Below are 22773 nucleotides of genomic sequence, written 5' to 3'. Positions count from 1 at the left end.
TACTTCTACCGTTAATTTATTATTACAATTTATACTTGCTAACAGAAACATGTTCGTCCTTATACACACATACAGTTCGGAGGAACACATTTTTGTCAACTATAATCGTTTGTTTGATTTCCTCTCAATTTGGAGCTTTATAGTTAATTTCCGAATGCGAATTTTACTTAATTTCTTATGTTTTTATCTACGTTATAACTCTATTGTTGTTAATTACCGTTGTTAATTTATTTGTCACACTAATTTATTTGTCACATTGAAAATGATCCAACTAGGATCGAAACATTTGTTTTGTTCACCTTCTGATTGTCAAATTATATTTTACGTTTTTAATTTTATGACATAGTTTTATTTCAATTTTTTTAACTATTTATACAGTTTGTCAATTTATGTTTTAGGCTCGTAGCCCTTTTTCCTCTTTACTTATTTTGATTTATTGAGCCTTATTATTTTTCTAATGCAATACTTAGTTTCTGAAAAATAAGGAGGAAATGCTTTTGGAGACCTATATCAATATCGGTGACTTTCCTCTAACAACTTTAATTTAAATAATTCAACTTCTTTCTCTTAACAATTTCGAGACAATTATTAATATTGCACATTTCAAAGGACTTTTTTTAAAAATCCAACTCCACAGTTTTCTTTGACATTTAACAATTAATTTAAAAAAAAATTCGTCTCGATCGATTAAGAATAAAGATCTATAGCGATTTTTGAACAGTAAATTCCCATTTTTCACTGTGTGTCGATCAAACGCCACAACTCAAGCGATGATTATCCTCATGTATCCCCCTCTACATGACGTAGTGTGTTATAAACGTCTGTGAATCGGCACCTATGCAGATAGCGAAGCAGCATGGCCTTCTGCAATTCTTTTTATTTTTTCTTGATCTTTTTCTTTCGAGACACGTTATTTCGTGCGACTTCAATTTGAATTAATTTTTTCGAAATAATTGATATTATGGCGACGATCAATTCTAAAAAAGCTGCTTAAGTGTTGTTGCTTTAATTAAAGATGGCAGAAATTAAAGGTATGTAACTGAGATACTCGATTTGTCAGTGTCAACGTACTTATTTCAGGTTCGTAGATACCAATTCTTTTCAGAGGAGGCCTAGTTCGGGATGCCCTCGCTGTTCCAACAATAATGATAACAGATTGTTTTAAATTCTTTAAGAAATAGACATCGAATAGCTGTTCAAATTTGAAACAATTTAAAAAACGTTCGTAACACCAATGTATCCGTTGACACCATTTAAAGAAAATTAGTAGAACAAAATCTGTTTTCGCGCAAGCCTGCGGCTGTACTTTTGCTTCAACATTGTCATCGTGTAGCCCGTCTCAATTTTGCAGTAGAGTGTAGAGACTGGACACGTAAACTGGAGTTAGCCCAAAGTTCTTTCTAGCAATCTCGATTTCCTCTCTCCAGATGGACGAGAATGAGTTCAGAGAAGAACGACTTGCAAATTGTACTTTAAGTAAAGGCATAGTTATAATGAAAGCTCTGTAATAGTTTGGGCAAGCATTTCTGCAAATGCTCACATCTATACTTCTTCAACAACAATATGAACGCAGATGTATACGTGGAAAACGTACTCATTCAATATGTTGTTCCGTATTAACCCCTTATCAGATAGAATTTCTTGTTTATGTGAAATAATGTTTGACCACATATTGCAAGAAGAGTACTTGATTTTCTCAATGAAGTTGCCATAAATTGACTCAATTGGCCAGTAAATAGTCCAAACTTAAACTCCATTGAATACTTATGAGACAATCTTGCCAGTAAAGTGCGAAATCACGCACGTACGCCACATATGCGCACATGTACACACATTCCCGCATACACTCGCGCGCGCACATGCACACATGTACACACGCATACACACACATTCACATACACACTCAAACGTGCACGTATGTACGTGTACACACACGCGCACGTGCGCACACACCCGACACAGAGGATGAGATTCTCGTCACGACCACGTTGTTGATCTCAGATGACGCTAAGAACAGGACACATGCATGCATATGACATACGCATGCACACGCACATGCACACGCACGCACGCACGCACACACACACACACGCACGCACGCACGCACACCACCACACATTACGCACACGCACACACCACACACCACACACACGCACACACCACACACCACACACACGCACACACACACGCACAAAATGAGGTTCAATTCCGATCAATCAAACTCTATGCAGTGCCTATTGGAATAAATTACAACCATAACTTGAACTAATGACAGCAGTACCATAAATTGATATAACTCAGCAAGAAATGATTGTATCGAACTCCGTAAAAAAGCATTTTAAATGTAAAATTCCATACCTTCATATTCATTTTGTCCTATTAGCCTGTGACGCCATGTATCGTTCTAATTCAGGCCATGTATCGTTGCAATTTCAGACCTTTATTATCAATTTTGCAATTTTTTTCTTCTCACTTTGCCACTTCGAAAAAATTGGCCCAGTACAATTCTCATTCAAATATCCTTAAAGTGAACACTGCAAACTTCATTTTACATTTTTAAATATATTTTTGTCTTCATTGTTTATCAAGTTATGATCTTTTGAAATTTGATAAATTTTTCCTAAATTTTCAGTGTATCACTTTCTGCAGATGAGTATATATTCGCAACCAGCTTGTATGTAATCCGCTTGTAATCGCCAAAATATTATATATTCACAACCTGCTTGTATGGGCCCCGTCTGCACCCATCTGTACATATTTGCGACTCATTCACAATCGGGATCAGCTTGTACCGTACAAAACCTCTTGTATAATAACGATCCACACATAATCTTATTGTGCATATCCTTGGTCGTTTATTCATAACCGCCGTGCACATTTAAGCCCATATAAGACCATCAACTCTGTCGATCAACTCGATTCTAACTGATCCTCAGCGGACTAATCATAGTGAGACACCGATTGACTGAGTCAACCAACTCGCGTTTAGATTTGAGTTTATTTTTCGAGTCAATATCATCAGCGACTCAGAATTCCAATCAGAATCAGAATCAGTAAGAAATATAAGATTTAATCACTCAACGATTAACGGTAGATAGATTTTCTTCCTAACAACCATTGTCAATATAAAGAGTTCTGAATAAAGACACTCTTTGTAAAACGATTTAGCGATTATATAAGAAAAAATAGTTCGTAAATATCCCATGAGAGTTGGGAAAGATGGCATTAAAAAAAACATTCGAATTCAATTCGGAAATATTATTAATAAATAAAGTTCGAGAATGATCTTATTTCTGCGATTCTGTCAGCCAGAATATCTGAAATTTAGCCAGTATTACATCTCGATTTTTTTCAACATAGATATTATAATTCATCCAAGATTTGTGATTCTTTTACATTTTATTAATTTTACTCTTTTATATAGTTGAATCAGTCGGCAAACATCAACAAATATGATCGATCAACTGGAATCGGTACTGTAGTCGAGCCTGCAGAATCGGTAATCTGATACAGCCTTTACGCATATTCACGCACTGCGATCCGCGCAACTCAACTGGCGGCAGATAGATTTCCTTTCTAACAACTATTGTCAACATAGAAAGTTTTGTAAATAAAGATACTCTTTGTAAAACGATTTGTCGGTGCCTCACGCTTTTCTCGAACCTTGGCTCCGGCGAGCAAAGCGTACCGTCGCAGTTTCAAAATTTCTTATTATCATAGACGAGAGTGAAGTAATGCGTATTACATGATGTAAGTAAACGAAATTTCGTCAAACACAATATAATTTAATATGTTTGAAGATATTTAATTTGAATACTTACCTTAGATACATCAAAAGGTTTAGTAACTATGTTAGATGACATATCAGCAACAAGTGGTATGCCATTTGTTTCCGGGATAAAATCAAATTCAATTCCTGGAAACATACATATTTTAGTACACATATATCTGTACATAATCCCTAACAAAAATAAAGATCGGAATGTAAGTCAAATATAAAGATAAAATGACAAAAGCATACAATGGATCCTCTAAAAACATAAATTGTAACAGCGAAACAGAAAAAAAAGCCTAAGAGATCACTTTTATAGCTCACTAAAATTCACTTCTTTTATTTTTCATCAATTTATGCTTTCTAAAAGTTTCATTCATACTTCTATTACTTTCCTTTTACAATCAACTTATGCCTCATTTTTTTTTATTTTTGCAAACAAGATTAAAACAATACAATAAAATAATTCAAAATGTTTTTGTTTACCATGCACAGTTTCATTAGCGCAATAATAAACATATGATGCATTCGCGTTTAAGTTCCAAGTGGAGGGATGCGGAATTTCTATGTATTTTGTCATATCAGACAAAACCAAGTTCACTTTTCCATATTTCGCCGCTTCTTTTGCCGCTTTTGCTGACCATGAGCCTAAATAAACGCAATTTAAATTACGAAATTTTTTTATCCTATTTTATTAAAGATATAAAAATTACGATTTTTCTCACCAGTTACTATATAATCCGCAGATCCTGTATTCATAATATTAAGAGGAATAGCTGCAAAAATGGCAGTACCGCCTCCTTGCATGAACAGGATTTTATAGTTGTCAGGAATATTGCTTTAAAGAACAAAAATCATATGTAACAATTAATAATTTACGAGAAGCATTTATAAACAGAGTATACAATCTCATTTTGTTTTAAACAATCTCGAAAAATATATAAAATACGAAAAAATATTTTTAAAAAAAATTGTGTGGCGGAGCGCAAATAATGATAAAATCAGTTGTCAAAAAATCTTAATACTTTAAGATCACATAAAAATTATTGTTACTTCTTAAAAATGGAATTATATAATTTTTTATGTAACATATTTCCTTTAATTTATTCGTATAAAAGTATTGAGATTGTGCGAGAGCGCGCCGCGCGGAAAGATTCGAGTGAGAGAACGGCACAAGGTTGATGTGATGCACGACAGTGAAAAGAACTCCGTTTCGTTTAATTTAACAAAAGAATTTTCTTTAATATAATCAGTTACAGAGTCAAAAAATATAATTAATTAAATATTAGATTAACAAAATATCAAATGCGGTCACCTTTTCCAAAATTGTATTTGGAATCGCGGTGATGGAAAATCTCGGCGATTTTCTCGGAAAGATTCGTTTTATCGCGATTTCACTAAGCGGTTAGCACGGCGATTTTACGAAGCGGTATAGTAGCGAGACTATGATTCTAAGAACTCGAAGAACTTTTAGAAGTAAGAACTCTAAGAAGTCTAAGAATTCTAAGCGGTGTAAACGGTATAAGCGGTGTAAACTATTTAAGCAATCTGCCCCGCGGACCGGCGAGATCGAAGCATTTATTGCTTCCGGTCCGGGCTTTCTTCTTGGGAGAAATCCAATTAAATTTTGCCACCATCGTAATTATCACGTGACATTGGTTGTACAAAATTGATTGGCGCTTTCGATTCTTTTCTAGCGACGTTCAACGTAACAGTCATGCGCGACAGAAAATCCGTACGCGGGATTGGTGACAGCGCGTGACGTATTCGTCGGAGCGCGGCGCTCGCGTGCGCGAATTGAATTGTTCTAAAACTTTCGATGGTCCGTTGCCGGTGCCTGTTTGCGTGAACCGAATTGTTTTGAAAAGACTAAAGAACAATGAATCCCTGACTTTGACGAAGCTTAATGTCAGGCTCGAGATGAAATCACGAGCTCGCCTTGTGCGTACGTTCAATAACAATTACTGTCGGTCGACCGAAGGAATTCTTACCCTTTTTTTTTTTGAATTACCGATCTCAAACAGAGATAGAAATATTGAAAAATCTAAATAATTTCCGAATTATTTTATACTTATTCTGTAACATGTTAAATAAAATATAAAATATCTCGATACATTTTTTTATCATTGTATCTTAATAATTCTATGCCCAGAATAATGAAATGAATCATCAATTGGTATAAAAAACGACACATAGTTGCTTATTAAGAAAATTACGCATTTTGCAAAATGTAATTATATACATATTTTTAAAGCATATGCATTTTTACAATTGATTTTGTGATTATTCCATGCATAAAAATATTAAGATTGTTAAAAAATTAATAATTCACGGGATATTCTAAATTTCATATTAATATATGATAGAATAAAGTACAAAATAATCATAAAATTATTTTGATTTTTCCATATCTCTACCTTAATGCTTTTATATGTAGAAAAAGTTAGAAGAATTATTATATTATACAATACGTATTGTTACGTCCAATGGATTCCTCAATTTTTTTTTTATTTCGTGAACGTTCGACAAAATAATCAGGTTAGGATAAAGCATAAATAAAAATTCAACGGTCACTGATAGGTGAACGTAACAATATTTAAAGAACGTGTTGTTAGAAACCTTCGCAGCGATATTGGAAAAATAAGCAAAAACATAAATACTCAGAATCACCTGATCTACGGTAAAAAAATTTATGATAAAGATTACAAACCATGTAGAGAAAATACTGTTTAAACACGATCGATATTAATAAATACAGAATATTGAAAGGAATCGTGGGTAGCAAAAGAGAGGATAGTGGGTAGAGATCTGCGGATGACGGTAGAGGATGAGAGTAGAAGTTGAGAACAGGAAGAGAAGAAAAGAAGTCAGTTGGGACTTAAACCACGCTTAATACAGACGACTAAGCAACTAGGAGGTTGGAATAATTGGAATAGAGACTGCGCTTAATTGGAATTAAAGACAAGGAATTAAATGTTGAATCCTGGAATCTAATGATACTACAGATAGATGGAGAATGATTCATGCCAAAGATGAACTTCGTCATCTGCAAGCCCAGCCAATAAATATTAAAGACTATTAATTTGCATTCGCATGTACGCACGCACGCACGCACGCACGCACGCACGCACGCACGCACGCATGCACGTAAGAAATAAAATAACAAAAAAATTTCAGTGAAGAATATAAACAAACCCATTTCAAAAATTTCAATTACATTATGTTCAGTTACATTAAAACCAGTAATGAATTAATCAATAAAATGAACGGATTATTAATAGACCCTAACTATAAAATTGTTTCTTTCGATATTATTTCCATGTATACAAATATTCTAACAAATTCAATTATAAAAAGCATAGAACTACGATGAAACTCTATTCGTAATAATGCTGAAATGTCGAAAACTAATTTTATAAAAGCAGTTAAAATTATATTAAATTCAACCATTTTTATATTCGACAATAAAATATTCAAACAAGTTTCCCATGTACAGTTTCAATTCCTATACCTATACTAATCAACATCGTATTATACGACTTAAAAACGATTTCTTCGCCACAGTCATTAATTTCATACCGTTTTATTTTATCGTTACATAGATGACATCATACTCTCAGCGCCACAAGACAAGATCGAATCGATACTTAATGAATTTAATTCTTATCACGAGAGAATTAAATTTATTGTAAAATATGATGATAAATGTGATATTAGTTTTCTAAATGTGAGATTAATGATAGAGGAGAGAAAGATAATCTTTGATATTTTCAAAAAACCTATGAACTTCGGAAGACTTCCTTAACTTTAATTCAAACTCTATCGAGCGTAAGAAATGTGTAATTATTGGATAATTTAACCGAATATTTTTCCTCTCTTATTCTAAATTTCATCAAATAAACATCCATTCTATGATTCAAATAAACATTAAGGTAATACTCCAGATTGAAAGATCTTTTCCTCTAATGATCTTGACTTTGACATATGTTGTCAAGATCATTACTCTGAATAATCTCCAACAAGTTTTAGCCATGGGGGGGGGACAGGGTTTCTGGAATATTACCTTCATTAATATAGATATTTGATAGAGATGATATTCTTTACAACCAGTAATAGAATTAAAGCACTTTCTCAAAGATCTTTTTCCGATGAACAAAATGATAGCAATAAAAATAACTCTCATGATCACGACATAAAAAAGTATTGTATTTCATAATACTTTACTTTAGTGTATCAAAAAAATGTAAAACTGTCTCCAACAAAAATCGGCTTCAAAATTGCTTATAAACTGAATAACTGCTTAAACAGATTTATAGAAATGGGTAAAAACGCACTTGAAAAAGATGAACATATAAATGTAATCTATGATCGGTATTCATAGTCTGTTTTTATATTCAAGATCATCTTAGTATTGTCTTAAGATGTTCTCTAGATTCATAGTCAAAAAATAAGACAATACTTGAATAAAATCTCAAGTTAAAACTTATCAAAGATCTTATTTCAAAACGTTTTGAACGGTCTTGACATGATTCATACCCAGATAGCCAGCCGTGTAAATGTCACAGCTGAATAAACTGTGATTTTTATCGTTTAAATATTGTACAAGTATCGTGCAAGTCAATGTCGTCAGATTTTAATTGAGTTTAAAATTATATTAGGTGTTGGAATTAATTCGTAGCGTTTTTAATGAAAGAATGTTATTTATTTCACATGAGCATTAAAAAATACATTAATGAAAGTACTTCCCATCACTTGTAAAACGCTACGAATTAATTCCAACACCTAATATTATAGTACTAGCATTAAAACAAAACTCCGTGTTATAGCTTTGTAAACGATACTGTTACACGGTCATGTATTAGGTTTTGTATCGAATTCTTGTGCTTGTTTTCGCACGTAGATTTCTCTCGTGCGCGATCGCATTAACAATAGAATAAAACTGCTATAACTTTGGAATTGCACGGTACTTTTATGCGTGACTAGTTTCGTGCAAAAATATCCAATATATCCAATTTTTAAGCAGTGCACTAGAGACACAATGAAGTTCAATTACTTATGTTTAAAAAACTACATCGAACGAATAAAGGCACAGTATAATGAGAAATTCTCAGCGAAAAATTTTTATCCTTTTTTTTTTTTAATAAAAAGACTGCATTCTTCTAGATCATTCAGATTAGCATTTGAAAGATAGAAGGATTCTTTATATGAAAATAAATAACAATAAACAAAGGACAAAGTAAGACATTAACTTTTCGCAATGGTCGATGTACAAAAAAGTTACTCAAAATACCCGCATATTCATTACAATACAAGCCTTATGAGTCTCCATGTAGAAAATGACAGTGCTCGCACACGATTGAATAGTCGAATGTCAATGTCTCTCGGAGTAAGATCGATAAGGCCATGTGTAACATAAAATAGTTGAAATTCGTCGATATAAATACAAAAATTATAGTCCAAATAATAAAACAACAAAAATAGCGTCAAAATGCAAAATAATTAAGCCATATATAACATGTACATCAACTATTGCGAAAAATTAATGTCTGAAAAAGGCTCAAGTAGCCAAACTTGTTGTAATGGAACCTGACATTAAATTTTCTAATCAATTATGTTTTATATTTATAGAACTATACGTTACATTTATTTGATTGTCGACTCTTATTTTGCCCTTTGTTTATTGTTATTTATTTTCATTCAATTAGACTTTTAGAGTCAACAAATTCAACATCTAAAAGTCTAATCGGATGATCAAGAAGAATACACCAATAATAACAGCAAGCGCTCATCCAACTGTTGAGTCTACTGAACGCAGTCAATGATGATGATGATGCTTGAAGATGAGTAATTGGCTTCAAGATGAAAATTAATAAAAATTTTGCACGCCGTAATAGGAGCGTGCACTTAGCGCGCTGTTCCAAAAAGACAAAATCTGTATAATAATGTATTCATCGTACAGTCAACGTGCTGTTGCAACATAACGTTGTGCTGTCAACGTGCGGTCAATGTGCTATTTACACGAATGAAAATAAATAACAATAAACAAAGGGAAAAATAAGAGTCAACAATCAAATAAATGTAACGTATAGTTCTATAAATATAAAACATAATTGATTAAAAAATTTAACGTCAGGTTCCATTACAAGTTTGGCTACTGAATTGAGCCCTTTTTAAACATTAATTTTTCGCAATGGTCGATGTACATGTTATATATGGTTTAATTATTTGCATCTTGACGCTATTTTTGTTGTTTTACTATTTGGACCATGATTTGTTTCGAATTTCAACACATGATGTCTCACATGAGTATGACATGCGCATACGGTGGAATGTTTCAAAGCTTTATAACTTTGCAATATACGGTTGCTAGTGCCGTACAAATGCTATCTGGGTAAATACATCTTATTCAAACTAAACATAGAGAGATTAAGACTATCTTTTTAGTTACGAATTTATAGTCATTATAAGACATCTTATTTATACACACACACACACCACACACCACACACAACACACCACACGCACGCACGCACGCACGCACGCACGCACCACACGCACGCACGCACGCACGCACGCACGCACACATGTGTGCGTGTGCGTGTGTGTGATCTTATACATACATATAATAAATAAGATGGTCTTCGCTAAGACGTGTTCGAGATAGACTTAAGCAAAAATAGTAAATGATAAGAAGACTTCGTTCAAATTTTAATAAACATACACTCGAAGAGTTTTCGCGTAAAAATAAATATTTGACAATAAAAATGTGTCGCTCTGTTCCGCGAACCGAGATATTAAACATTAAAGTTGACGACTATTGAGCTTAGAAAATCTGCATACTTAAATGTATCAATATAATTGCATGTGCAAATTTTTGTAGAGACAAGATATTTTTTTGCTACAAACTATTATTTGATTGTATTGAAAAATTGTATATTCAATAAAGCAATTAAATAAAAATCCTTGATTCGCTGGCCAAAATATTGTTGGTAATGCAAACTTGTGGCCAAAATTCATATAGGAAACGTTTTGAGATTCAGATTTAACCAATCATAAACGAATATGATTCCTGTAAATTTTGTCTATATAAATACAATTGTAATATTAAAAGATTTTTTATATTCATTTTATGTTTTGCATCCCCCAAAAAGGGTTCCCAACTTGTACTAATCATGGAGTGGGTGCTCGCGGACCGCGAGACGTCCTGAAGTGCACACATGGTCTGAACGTCTCACAGCAACAAAGCAAAAACGAAAATTAATGTTGACTTGTTAACGCAGGTCTTCGTGCCAAATGTCTGATGAGGTAAGTATCGACCAGCGAAGTGCATACCTGGGACCGTGAGCTGCCAAACCATGACATACGGTCACCTGCGCTATCATCCGCTCAGAGGTGGGCCCGTGGGCGACCAATTAAGAAGAATCCTCCAAGCTAGTGTGCTACTGTGCCTGGAGTTGCATGGCGCAAGGGGAGTTGCGTCTCAAACGATCTTGGATCCTCCAAGAGTAATGCTAAGCCCCGGGCATTCGCGACTCTGTCCGGGTGAGATCGCGCAACCGCGGTACTCGTGAGACTTGCATAGATAATAGTACCGAATCAAAAACGAATTTAAATCAAGTCCTCCAGGGCTAGCTTCCCTAGGAAACGAACGATCGGAGGAAAGTAATACAGCAAAAACGGATCTAACCAAGACCAAGACTCGTTTCAGTGGCGTCGCCAGATACCAAAGGGAGAAGGAGCGGGAGACAGTAGCCAAAACTCCAACTTCTTTAAATGCCAAAATCTCAGCGGGCGGAGAGAGGGAGGCAGTGCTACGATCAGCGCGGTTAAATCCGCAAAACGGGAGCACTACACCCCCAGCCGGACAGTCGCTCGGGCAAGAAATCCAAAGTCGTCAATCAAGAGTCGTATGTCCAGGCGATGAAGAGGCCAATCAGGATGACCCTCGCAGCGGAGGGCTATCCTGAAAAAGCTAGATTCCAGTGAGTTGGGCGACATCAGGAAACTGTTCACGCGACGCATCCCGAGAATGACCCACCTTCACTGGAACCTAGGAGAGAGATGGCGCAGTTCATCATTAACTATGCCAATCAACAATCGGTGTAAAAAGCCAATCCACCAATTTCAATATTATAATGGTGAGCACACTTTGCATGTGTTGCGAGCCGGAGAGCTTCTCAAGCAACACCGGGTGGTGGTGCAAGTAGAGGAACCAGATTTGGCTATCGAGAAGACTATCAAGCTCCTTGACAGACAAAACGCGGATCTGAGCTCCAGGGAATGGGTCATCATGAGGGGAAGTGAGAGTATAAATGCCAAGAACTTTGATACTTTCATTAGCGGTTCTTCCCTGGAAGCCCTTATGACTTGTTTGAAACCCTTTTATGAGCCAAGTCAAGCAATAAAGCTGCTCCATAAAGAATATAAAACGGGAATGACTACCGAGACGGAGGCCGCTTAGACTTCGCGAATGTCGCAATACCAATGGTACAGATTAACCTGCATCACAGCAAAGACGCCTCGGTGATTCTAGCCAGCATGACTGTAATGCAGACAATAATAGCACTTATTCAGGACCCATGATTTCTAAATAATCAAGGGACAGATCAATTGCTGAGTTATATACAAAGCAGACAGTCTCTCTTAGGACAAGATAAGGACTTGCATTGTAGTTAAAAGACTAAATGCTATTCTTATGTCACAGCAACTGTGGTACAACTGAGACTCAACCTAGACAAGGACAATTACTTGGACGTACTGGTGGAGTCAGTGTACACGCATCAGCAGGAATGGTGTCCCCTGATGTTCGGCGCGCGGCATTACATTATATCATTTTTTTTTTATTCATTTTATTATATGTTCTTATATTTAATTGTAAATTTAATTTTGCAATCTTGCGATACAAAATATTAAATTTCATTTGCACACTGCAAATTAATAAATGCATAAAGCTATTATAATGAATCTCGAAATTACACGTAATGTTGTAATTACACAAAAAAATTTTTTTCTCATATTAAAAATTTTTATGCATAATTACAACATTTTGTGCATAATAAAAGTATTATTATGAATATTGGCGAGCGAAAGACATCGGAGTATTTCACTCGTACTAGTAACAAATGTGTGAGACAGCGAAAAGCCACCGCGAGTCGGCATCACGTACAATTACGATTTTTCTTTCAATCGTACGCCTTGCACTAAGGACAGAATATCAGAAACGCCACTACTTTCTCCCTTTGCCCTCCTCGCTTCAACCGCGTAACATATACGTGTGCGCTTCGATACGAGTATGTAGTGCCGTACGCCGAATGCTAGGAAACATCATTCCTGCCAGTGTGTGTACATGTCGTACGATTCCCAAACAGCACAATTACCGAAAAGGGTTGAAGAGCTGGTGCTCTATGCGAAATAATGGAGGCTCGTACGCCTCTTAGGCTGCGATGAAAACTGCCATCATGTAGGAAGAGCTCGAATATAAATTCTAGAGAGAACAATCTCCATGAATCCATGATAAACACCGGTCTAGTCATCCTGAATAGAGAATGAGAATCCACATTCATGGACCGCAGAGCACAGGTGATAAACATAAACATATGCAACGAGAAAGTGGCTGGCCTATTACGGGACTGGAGAGTGTCTGGAGAACCGTCAGAATTGGACCACAGGCAGATACGATATGCCCTCATGTGGAAAATCTAGAATGAAGGCAAAACCCCAGAACAATAAACTGGAAGAGCTATCTTTAGAATGAACCTTGAGGCCATCCTAAAGAACGCTCCAACCAGATTCCAAGGAGAATCTAGAATTCGCAGCTCAGTATGTGAGTGACGTGATAAAAGAGGCCTACGAGGCAAACTGTCTCGAAAGGACAGAGCACCCACCGACTAAGATGTTATAGTGGAGAAAGCTCTTCAACAAAGCAAGAAGAAAAAACTTAACAGCGAATTGGGAAACTTACAAACAAGCACAACGCTGTAGCAAAGCGATAACTATCGTTAAAAGAAAAAGCTGGAGGAATTTTTGTGAAAGCATTGAAAGCGCTCTTGAAGCATCCAAGCCAAACAAAATCATCAGTAAAGACAACACTTCCCGTCTGGGAAAAATTCTCAAACGGAAATCACAGCGGGACAATAGACGAAATCCTCAAATATCTAATGTCTCACTTTCTAGAATTCCTGGAGGACACCCGCTGTACCAAGGAACAAATCAACCCTGGGAATATAAGCCCAAGGAATGGTCACTGGCAGCAAAAGTACAATAGTATTATCTAACGGTGTCGAATGGGCCATAAAAACCTTCGAAACCTACAAATCGCTGGGACTGGATAGCATCTCCCCAGTATTGTTTAAAGAAGGCATGGGGACCTTATTGAATCCCCTACCAAAAGTACTTAGCGTTAATAAAGTCTTGAGATACTTCTCAGGCATGGAGTGGCACCAGAGTGATGTTTATATCCAGGGAGAAAAGGCCACATTGTGCTAAAAATTGGGCTAAAGATTACAGACCTATCAGTCTCACTTCCTTCATTTTAAAGACACTGGAGAGATTGACTGAGATAAATATCTGAAGAACAACGCTCTTCCTATTCGGTCATTGGGAACTCCTTCCCAGTACGTCTACAGGGAGGACAGATCTATAGAAATAGCCCTGCATCACCTAGTGAGCGGGATCGAGATTCAGCTGGCCGCAAGGGGATACGCGTTAAGCGTCTTCATCGACATTGAAGGGGCTTTTGATAGCATCTCAATTGAGAGGCGTCCAGTGTCGAACTGCCCGCAAGGAGAAGTTCTCTCTCCTCTGCTGCTTGGTGATAGACGAGCTGCTCACTAAACTGAGAGAATCTGGCTTTCAGACTATGGCTACGCAAATGACGTGGCCATAGTTAACAGAAGCAACTTTCTCACGACTCTCAAGGAACGCATGGACTTGATGATCGTGCAAAACTTGTGTAGGACGAGGGAACTGATGGTAAATTCAAAAAAGACCTCGGCAATGGGTTTCAAGAAATACAAGCCCGAACAAATAGAGCCTTTGAGGCTTTTTGGGACAAGGAAATAAACTACACTAGCTCAGTAAAGTATCTAGGAGTATATACCTGGATCCTAAGTTGAGCTGGAAAACACACATCAAAGATAGGAAGAAAAAGCTTTACATCTCTTGTCACGGGCAGAAACTGAGGAATAAAACAGGATTGCCCTGTGGCTATATAAAATGATATTATTATCAAGACTGACTCCTGTATGCTGCGATTGTCTGGTGGCCAAGGGTAGAGAAGGCAAGAACTTTCAAGGGGGATACCTGAGAAATGCGACAAGGACTCTAAAAACCACACCTAGCGAGGCATTGGAAATAACACTATTTTACACCCTTGCGCCTGAGGATCATCAACATAGCAAGACAAGCAGCATACAGGATGAAATGTCAGGAGGAGTGAAAGAAAACTAGACTTGACCACACTAGACTGTCCCCCTTCATATTGAAGCAAGACAGGATCCCCAAGAAACACTTAGAAAAAATCTTTAAGATTCGAATACCGGCTAGGGAGGACTGGCAAGATCCCTACTTTCTAACTAATCCAAACGTGGACGTACATGGATGGATCGGAAGCAAATTATCGTTTTAGGCCAGGCATCTACGGTCCCATCGCCAATCACGAAGAAAGCATACCAATAGAAAAGCTGTCCACGGATTTTCAATCTGAGATACTTGCCATCTCAAGTTTTTTTATGCAAAACTCCTAATCGATAGAAGAAATAAGAATCTGCATTTGTTGGGACAGCTATAAATGCACTTGCAAAGACCTCTACAGAATCTGTAGTTTGGGACTGCATGTAAGCCCTTGACAAACTAAGGGAAACAAGTTAAGTTATCCTAGTATGTAGTTTTCCTAGTCACCAGGGAATATCGGGCAATGGGCGAGAGGGCGAACGGGTTAGCAAAGCTGGAAACGGAAATAGACCCGACTGAGCCATCGGAGTTCCCTTCGTGCTAAAAGAAAGATCAAAGAAATGCTGGAACGGGAGCACTTAAACTCTTGGAAAGAAACAAAGAGCTGCTGACGAGCCAAGAAATTTATGGAAAACCCTAATCCGGCCAGAACAAAAGAGCTGACAGCTGGGAAGAGAAAATCTGAGAATGGGCATAAATCTTCTTACTAGATGCTTGCCCCTCAGAGCGCACCAATTCATTAAAGGACTGGTCAAGCAGAAAAACTGCTGACTATATGGAGAGGAAAGGGAGAAATAACGTGCACCTTCTGTGTCGCTGTCCTATGTTTGTCTGCAAGAGATATAGATCCTGGGGCCACATGTTTCTGATACCTGAGGATCTAGATGCAGCAAAGGTAGGCAATTTCATAGGCTTAGTACACAGAGCGAGACTCGGTATTATTTTGAAAACTAACAGGGAGTGACAATGGAACTTCAGAGATCTAGGTCACGTTAGATGGCTGTCATAGTCCCACCTGCATCATTACTACTACTATTACTACTACTACTTATGTTTCTCATTAAAATAAGGCATATATGAAAAGTAAAAACCGCGAGATTTAGGATAGGTTACTTACATTTAAATCGTTAGGAAATATTATTACTTGCAATTAATAAATAATACATTATGAAAATAAATAAATTTAATAATACATTATGAAACATTTGTAACTTTTTTCAAAATTTATATGAATTTGGACAACGATGGAGTTGCGTTTATAGTTACTGCATCTATTTTAAAGAAATACTGGATTTAAACTTTAATTCATATAAAAAAAATTAAAAAGATATCAATTTTCAATAACTTAAGCTTCTCTGCTTTAAAACGAATCTTCTGATTTAAAAACACAAATTCACTGCTTTAAAAATACAAATATTTTCTTATATTATTTTTAAAGCAATGGATTTAATATTGCGTGATAAATAAATTTAATGTTATATTACATAGCTGTGACAGATTTCTCAACTTTAACGCTTAATATTTCGATTAGCAGAACAAAGTGACGTTTGTTTCTGCCAGATTCTTCCCTTTTATACAAACGCGTTGAATAAGCCCAATTTTATTGATTTTTGCAAGCTAAACTGTATAATTACCAAATTTTCTGCTAAAACAGTGATTTTGTGTTTTTAAAGCAATGAACAGATTAGCAATGCTGTGACAGAATTCCTAATCTGAATAGTTGTCAACTTTATTGATATATTTTGATTCGCGGAGCAATGCGACACTATTTTTTTGTCAAATCTTTATTTTTACGCAAAAACGCATTGATTCAATGTATTTTTATTAAAATTTCAATCGAACGGGATCTTCTTAATGTTAATTATCACCTACAGTACTCCAGGAAAAATACAGACAAGACAGACAAGACAGTTCTGTAAAATCCGCTCAACTCTGATGAAAATATTGGGAAGGCTCCGATTGCACACATCGCATGTTGCACACATGCATCGCTAATTGGCCAATTTAACAATAAAATATTCTCATTGTATATTCTCATAAAGTAATAAAAAATTATGAAAAGGAAGAGCATAAAGAACCACAGCACAAGATGTAGTTAGTGATATTTAATTATTCTTGCATTACGAATTACAATAAAAACATTAAACGTTTCGGCCACAATTTGGCCATCTTCAGTAAAATTAATAATATTCTTAAGACAGAGTTACATCAAGTTGGAATCAAATTCAACCCTCGTGTGTTATAATTGTAAAGTGTTTGCATCAAAGCGACGCTGCTTCATATAATAATGTTAGAACGTCAGAAGTCATGTAGTAAAAAGTGTAGAACGAGGATTTCCAGATTCTAATTTACAATAATTTATTTAATTATTAATATTTTTTAAAACGGAGTATAAAACAAAGGAAACATTACCTGTTTTACAACAAAATAATCGATGAATTACAAGTATACTCATTTCACAGATAGAAATTTGTCGTGACACTATGTGTTGTAATTGGTCGTATCACATATTTTTCGGCTATTTATATCCATGAGTCAAATAGTTTAGAAAGTTCTATAATTATTTATTAAGTGCGAGCGAGATCTTTCTTTAGAAGAGGAAGATAAACATCAGGCAAACCTTCAGTATCACTTTGTTTATTGATCCCACTTATTTTGGTTTTTAATGTATATCATTTCTGAAATTCTTCGTTTCATCAATGATTGTTCTGTATCTAAATAATTCTGTAATAAAAAATTACTAGGCACCAGTTGATATGAGTGATGTATACAATCGGGATTGTAGACAAACGGGATCCTCCCGAAAAATTTCGTTGAAATTAATCCCCGTTTTGGAACACTTTTCAGTGAAATTTCAACATTTCAGAAAAAATTTAATTCAATTTCAGCGATTTTTTGCTAAAAAAATTCATTTTCAACAAAATTTCAGAAAAATTTTAAGAAAAATTTCCAAAAAATTTCTATAAAAATTCAAAAAAATTTAAATTCAATCTCAGCGATTTTTCAGTATATTAGCTGAAAAATTCAGTTTCAATAAAATTTCAATAAATTTTCAATCAACAATTTTGCTGAAATTATTCCAAACATGGAATAATTTCAGCGAAATTTTTTTCACCAAGGAACACACTTTAAGTCGGAATCCATAATCACAGCCTAATCGTATAAAAGATAATAAAACATTTCGTAAAATTATATTTCTCAAATGTTTCTATTGGAGAATCCAACAGAAATATTATTTCTAGCAAAAACAACCGAATATCAAATAAATTCAATCTTAAGAACATGTTCGTCAACCTTAATTGATCTTAAATCAAACAAATTCCTTAAGGAAGAACTTCTTCTCAAAGATCATCTTATTTCGTGATTATGAATTGTTACGATTTCAAGACGATTTTGATTGAATAAGACAGTCTTGACCAAGACAATTTTAAGTACTGTCTTGAGCTTTGATTATGAAAACGAACCTATAGAATAAATTACCTTGACTGTCTCATATGTAGGACAAACTAAAAGATTAAGACCCACTTAAAAGTACACAAAGCAAGTATTTAAAAATCTATAGCTTCATGTTCAGTAGTCTCACTAATCAGATAATGACTATAACATGGATTGATTAAAAAAAGGAGATAATGTTGGTAGTAATGAAAACTCCTGGATAATATATAATACTTTAATGTTCCATGGATTAATAACATTGTGTAAGTAGTATTCAGTTATTAGGTGTTGGAATTAATTCGTAGCGTTTTACAAGTGATGGGAAGTACTTTCATTAATGTATTTTTTAATGCTCATGTGAAATAAATAACATTCTTTCATTAAAAACGCTACGAATTAATTCCAACACCTAATAGTTTACTTCGTTTTTCAGGAAATTAATGGATTTACTATTTAACAACGTTATATCAATAGTAATCCATAGAAAATTAAATTGTGCCCAGGAATTTCCGTTGCTATCAACATTATCCCCTCTTTTTTTATAGAAATTGTCGTGTAATCCATGAATTGAACAAGCGTTTTGATTGTTAATTCAGAATCTTCTTTTTTCAAAAGATTTATGTCAGAAATGATTTATAGCAAGAAATCGTCTGGCATAAACAAACAAAGCGACACGGAACGATTGATAAAAATTCAGATTAAGGTAACACCCCCCCCCCTCCAATAATTTTGACCTTAATATATGTTGTTAAGGTCATGGCTTTAAATAACTTCCAACAAGTCAGCCATTGCCGTCGTTCATCAAAAAATTATTAACAAAAGAAGTTTGAAAAATGATGTCTCTTTTCTACATATAAAACAAAAATTTTCTGCTTTGAAGTATATTTTACAATTTTTCAAAACGACTTTCACTCTACCTTCTCCCTTGCTTAAGGGCGCACGACTTCCAAAGACTTTTATCCCACCTCCCCTATTTCAAGGCGACTTCGAAAGTCGCCTGTGTGGAAGTCGTATGACCCTAAGCAGGGGGAAGTGGGTGAAAATCATTTTGCCTAGTTGTATTTCTTGAATTTGTCCACCTCAAACCTCTCTCTCTGTCTAAAGTTATCTGACTCTTCATGTAAAGCAGGGAAATAATTACTAATTTTGACTGTTAATAACTTTTTAACGAACAGCGATTAAAATCTGTTAGAAGTTATTTAGGGTCATGAGCTTGACAACATATGCCAAGGTCAAGATCATTGGAGGTGGCTCCTCTCTTGTATATATTTATCGAATAATCGACTATGATTGGTGAATTTTCTACGATCCTATAACTTAAGATTCTACAATTGCTAAGACTTCTATTATAGATCCACGTATTACAAGCGCTGCTGTGTTACTTAATTGTCACTAGATTTACGAAGTACTGCAATTGATACGTCTAAAAATCGAGTAAACAAGCTCACATTATTTATCAAAATGACATTTATTTTGCCAACAAGCTGACGTCATTTTTAGGTCAAAATGACGTCAGCTTGTTGGCAAAATAAATGTCATTTTTACATCAATTGTCGACATCCTTATGGCGTAACAATAATGATGTCGATAGATTTTGACATAACACGTCATAATTAGACGTCGATGACGTCTAAATGATGTCAATGACAAGTAACTGACGCTTATGGGCAGAAAAAATGACATCATTTTGATATAATCTTGTTATAGCTGGGATATGATCACTGACGACTGAATGTTCTCTAGTAGCAAGATATCGTCTATTTGATGTAATTAATTGGTCATTCTTAACGAATTTAACGTTCTATTATCATAAAAATGACAATGATTTGTCATAACCATATAACGTCAAATAAATCAACGTTATTATTTTCGTATTATTAATGACATAAATAAATGACGTTATTAATTGATCACTAATAATGTTACCAATATGTCATTGATTAGTCATTTATCAAATGCCAATAAGTATAACATTGTAAATACGTCATAAATAAATGACGTCATTAATTGGTAAAAAAAATGTCATTACATATTAAATAGATCACATGACGTCAATAATTCAAAATGACTAACTATTGACATCAAAATGATTACAATTTGCTATTTGGGTCTGGACACTTCTTGAATATTTCTTTTATGATCTGTAATTCTGATTTTCAGTTTTCTCTTCGTCTGACCGACATATGATGCATCACAATTACATTGTATTTTATAAATCACATTGTTATTTATTTAACTAGGATCTTTGCCCTTATAAACTTGGAATCTACTCAAACATCGGTAAACCTTTACATTAGGTAACACATCTTCCATGATCTTGACCTTGATATATGTTGTCAAGGTCATGACTCTAAATGACCTTCAAAAGGTTTTAGGTAACGATCACTGTTCGTTTAAAAGTTGTAAATAAAAAAAATTGATAATATAAATGTGTATTTAACTGTATAAAATTAAATTGTAATTATCACAAATAATTCAATATTTTCAATAATTTAAATTTTTTTGTAGTATGTGAAGATTATGCGTTCCGCGGGTTTCCTCCGTGTCCAGATCCATTCTTGAAATGCCAACGATTCATGAACCTTGCAGTTCACTTCATCAGGGCGAGGAGCAGCCTGATACTGAGCTGTTTCTCTGACCGTTCCTTTTTATATTACGCTACTTGTTGGAATGGTGGGGGAAGGAAGAGAATTGTGGTTGGGGGTGAAAAGTATGGGAATCCGAATCATACATAACTAATTCAACGGACTTCATACAAAAGATCCAAAAAATGCGACTACGTCCCACAGACCTACTTGTAAGTTTCGACGTAGAATCCCTTTTCACACAAGTAATAAACACATATAAAAAACATATTAAACATAATAAAGGCCTCACATAAAATCCCCTCCGACCTCATCCCGCTAATAGAGCACTGCTTAACAACCATTTACTTCTCCTATAACAACCAATTTTATGAACAAACTTCAAGAGCAATAGGCTCTCCTATTTTTCCTGTAATCGCCATCTTCATGGAGCATTTTGAGAAAGAGGTCCTCAGAAAAATACTCAAAAAATCAGAAGACGACACATTCGTGATATGGAGACACGGCAGAGCAAACTCCGTAAATTCCTTATTTTTCTCAACAATTAACATATCCATTTCACTATAGACATAAAGGAAAACGAAAAATTTCCCTTCCTAGATGTTCTTGTCTCTGACGGTATGTTCTTGTCTCTGACGGTAAGAAAGCTGACGGTATCTTAAGCCATCAAGTGCACAGAAAATCAACACACACAGATAGATACCTACATGACGAGTCATACCACCACTCAGCATAAAAACAGTCTGCAATCAACTTACTTGTACATAGAGCTTTCATCATTTCTGACAAAGAACATCTACAGACGGAACTTAATCACTTAAAACCAGCCTTACAGAAAAACGGATACGATAAAAAAGACAATCAAAACAATCAATAAATATGCAAACAAGACAATGATCTCTGATACACAACTAGACGAAAGGATCCTATCCATTCTCTCATATGTCAAAGGAACAACAGATCGGATTGACAGGATATTAATCAAATGCAATATCCGAACTATCTTTAAATCACCCAAAAAAGATAGAATTAATCTTAATAAATCCTAAAGATCAAAGATCTTCACTTAGCTTCGCAATAGTATATACAAAATACCTTGTTCCTGCGGACAAGTATACATTGGAGAAACCGGGAAAATAGTCAACCTGCGAATAAAAAAACACCAACATCAGACTAAAACATGTCACGCAATCAGCATTATCAGAATACAACATCGAAACAGAACATCAAATACTGTTTGATAAAACCATAATAGCCAACATTACATCATACTTTTCAAGAAAGTATAGAGAAGCCATAGAGAGAAAACATTCTAACAATCTAAATAGAGATAATGATTACAACATAAATAAAATATGGAAAATTATTCTCCTGGTTATTGAAGACCAATTTCCCTCACCTCTTCATCTCCACCCACAATTCTCTTCCTTCCCTCACCACTCTAACAAGTAGCGTAATATAAAAAGGAATGGCTTAGTATCAAGCTGTTCCTCGCCCTGATGAAGTGGACTGTAAGGTTCACGAAACGTT

General features: G+C 35.1%; 2 protein-coding genes across 3 annotated transcripts in view; one reads left to right on the top strand and one right to left on the bottom strand.

The window, feature by feature from the left end:
- The window catches only part of LOC105143685 (phosphoserine aminotransferase), a 202445-nt gene that overhangs the window by 95187 nt on the left and 84485 nt on the right, over positions 1–22773 (bottom strand). For both annotated transcript variants that reach the window (XM_087404021.1, XM_087404020.1), the window contains 3 exons: positions 4498–4610; positions 4259–4420; positions 3822–3916 (listed from right to left, as the gene is read on the bottom strand). In XM_087404021.1, coding sequence (XP_087260147.1) covers positions 3822–3916; positions 4259–4420; positions 4498–4610 — 370 coding nt within the window. The remainder of the gene's footprint in view (positions 1–3821; positions 3917–4258; positions 4421–4497; positions 4611–22773) is intronic.
- Positions 4618–12415, top strand: LOC147910067 (uncharacterized). Its single transcript, XM_087404024.1, has 2 exons — positions 4618–8430; positions 8573–12415. The coding sequence occupies exon 2, from the start codon at positions 11802–11804 to the stop codon at positions 12231–12233; it is 432 nt and encodes a 143-aa protein (XP_087260150.1). The 5' UTR covers positions 4618–8430; positions 8573–11801; the 3' UTR covers positions 12234–12415.

Source organism: Acromyrmex echinatior, chromosome 3 (genome assembly GCF_024713525.1).
Source record: "Acromyrmex echinatior isolate Ae372 chromosome 3, ASM2471352v2, whole genome shotgun sequence".
NCBI classification, from domain to species: Eukaryota; Metazoa; Arthropoda; class Insecta; order Hymenoptera; family Formicidae; genus Acromyrmex; species Acromyrmex echinatior.
This window is presented reverse-complemented; position numbering and strand designations above follow the sequence as displayed.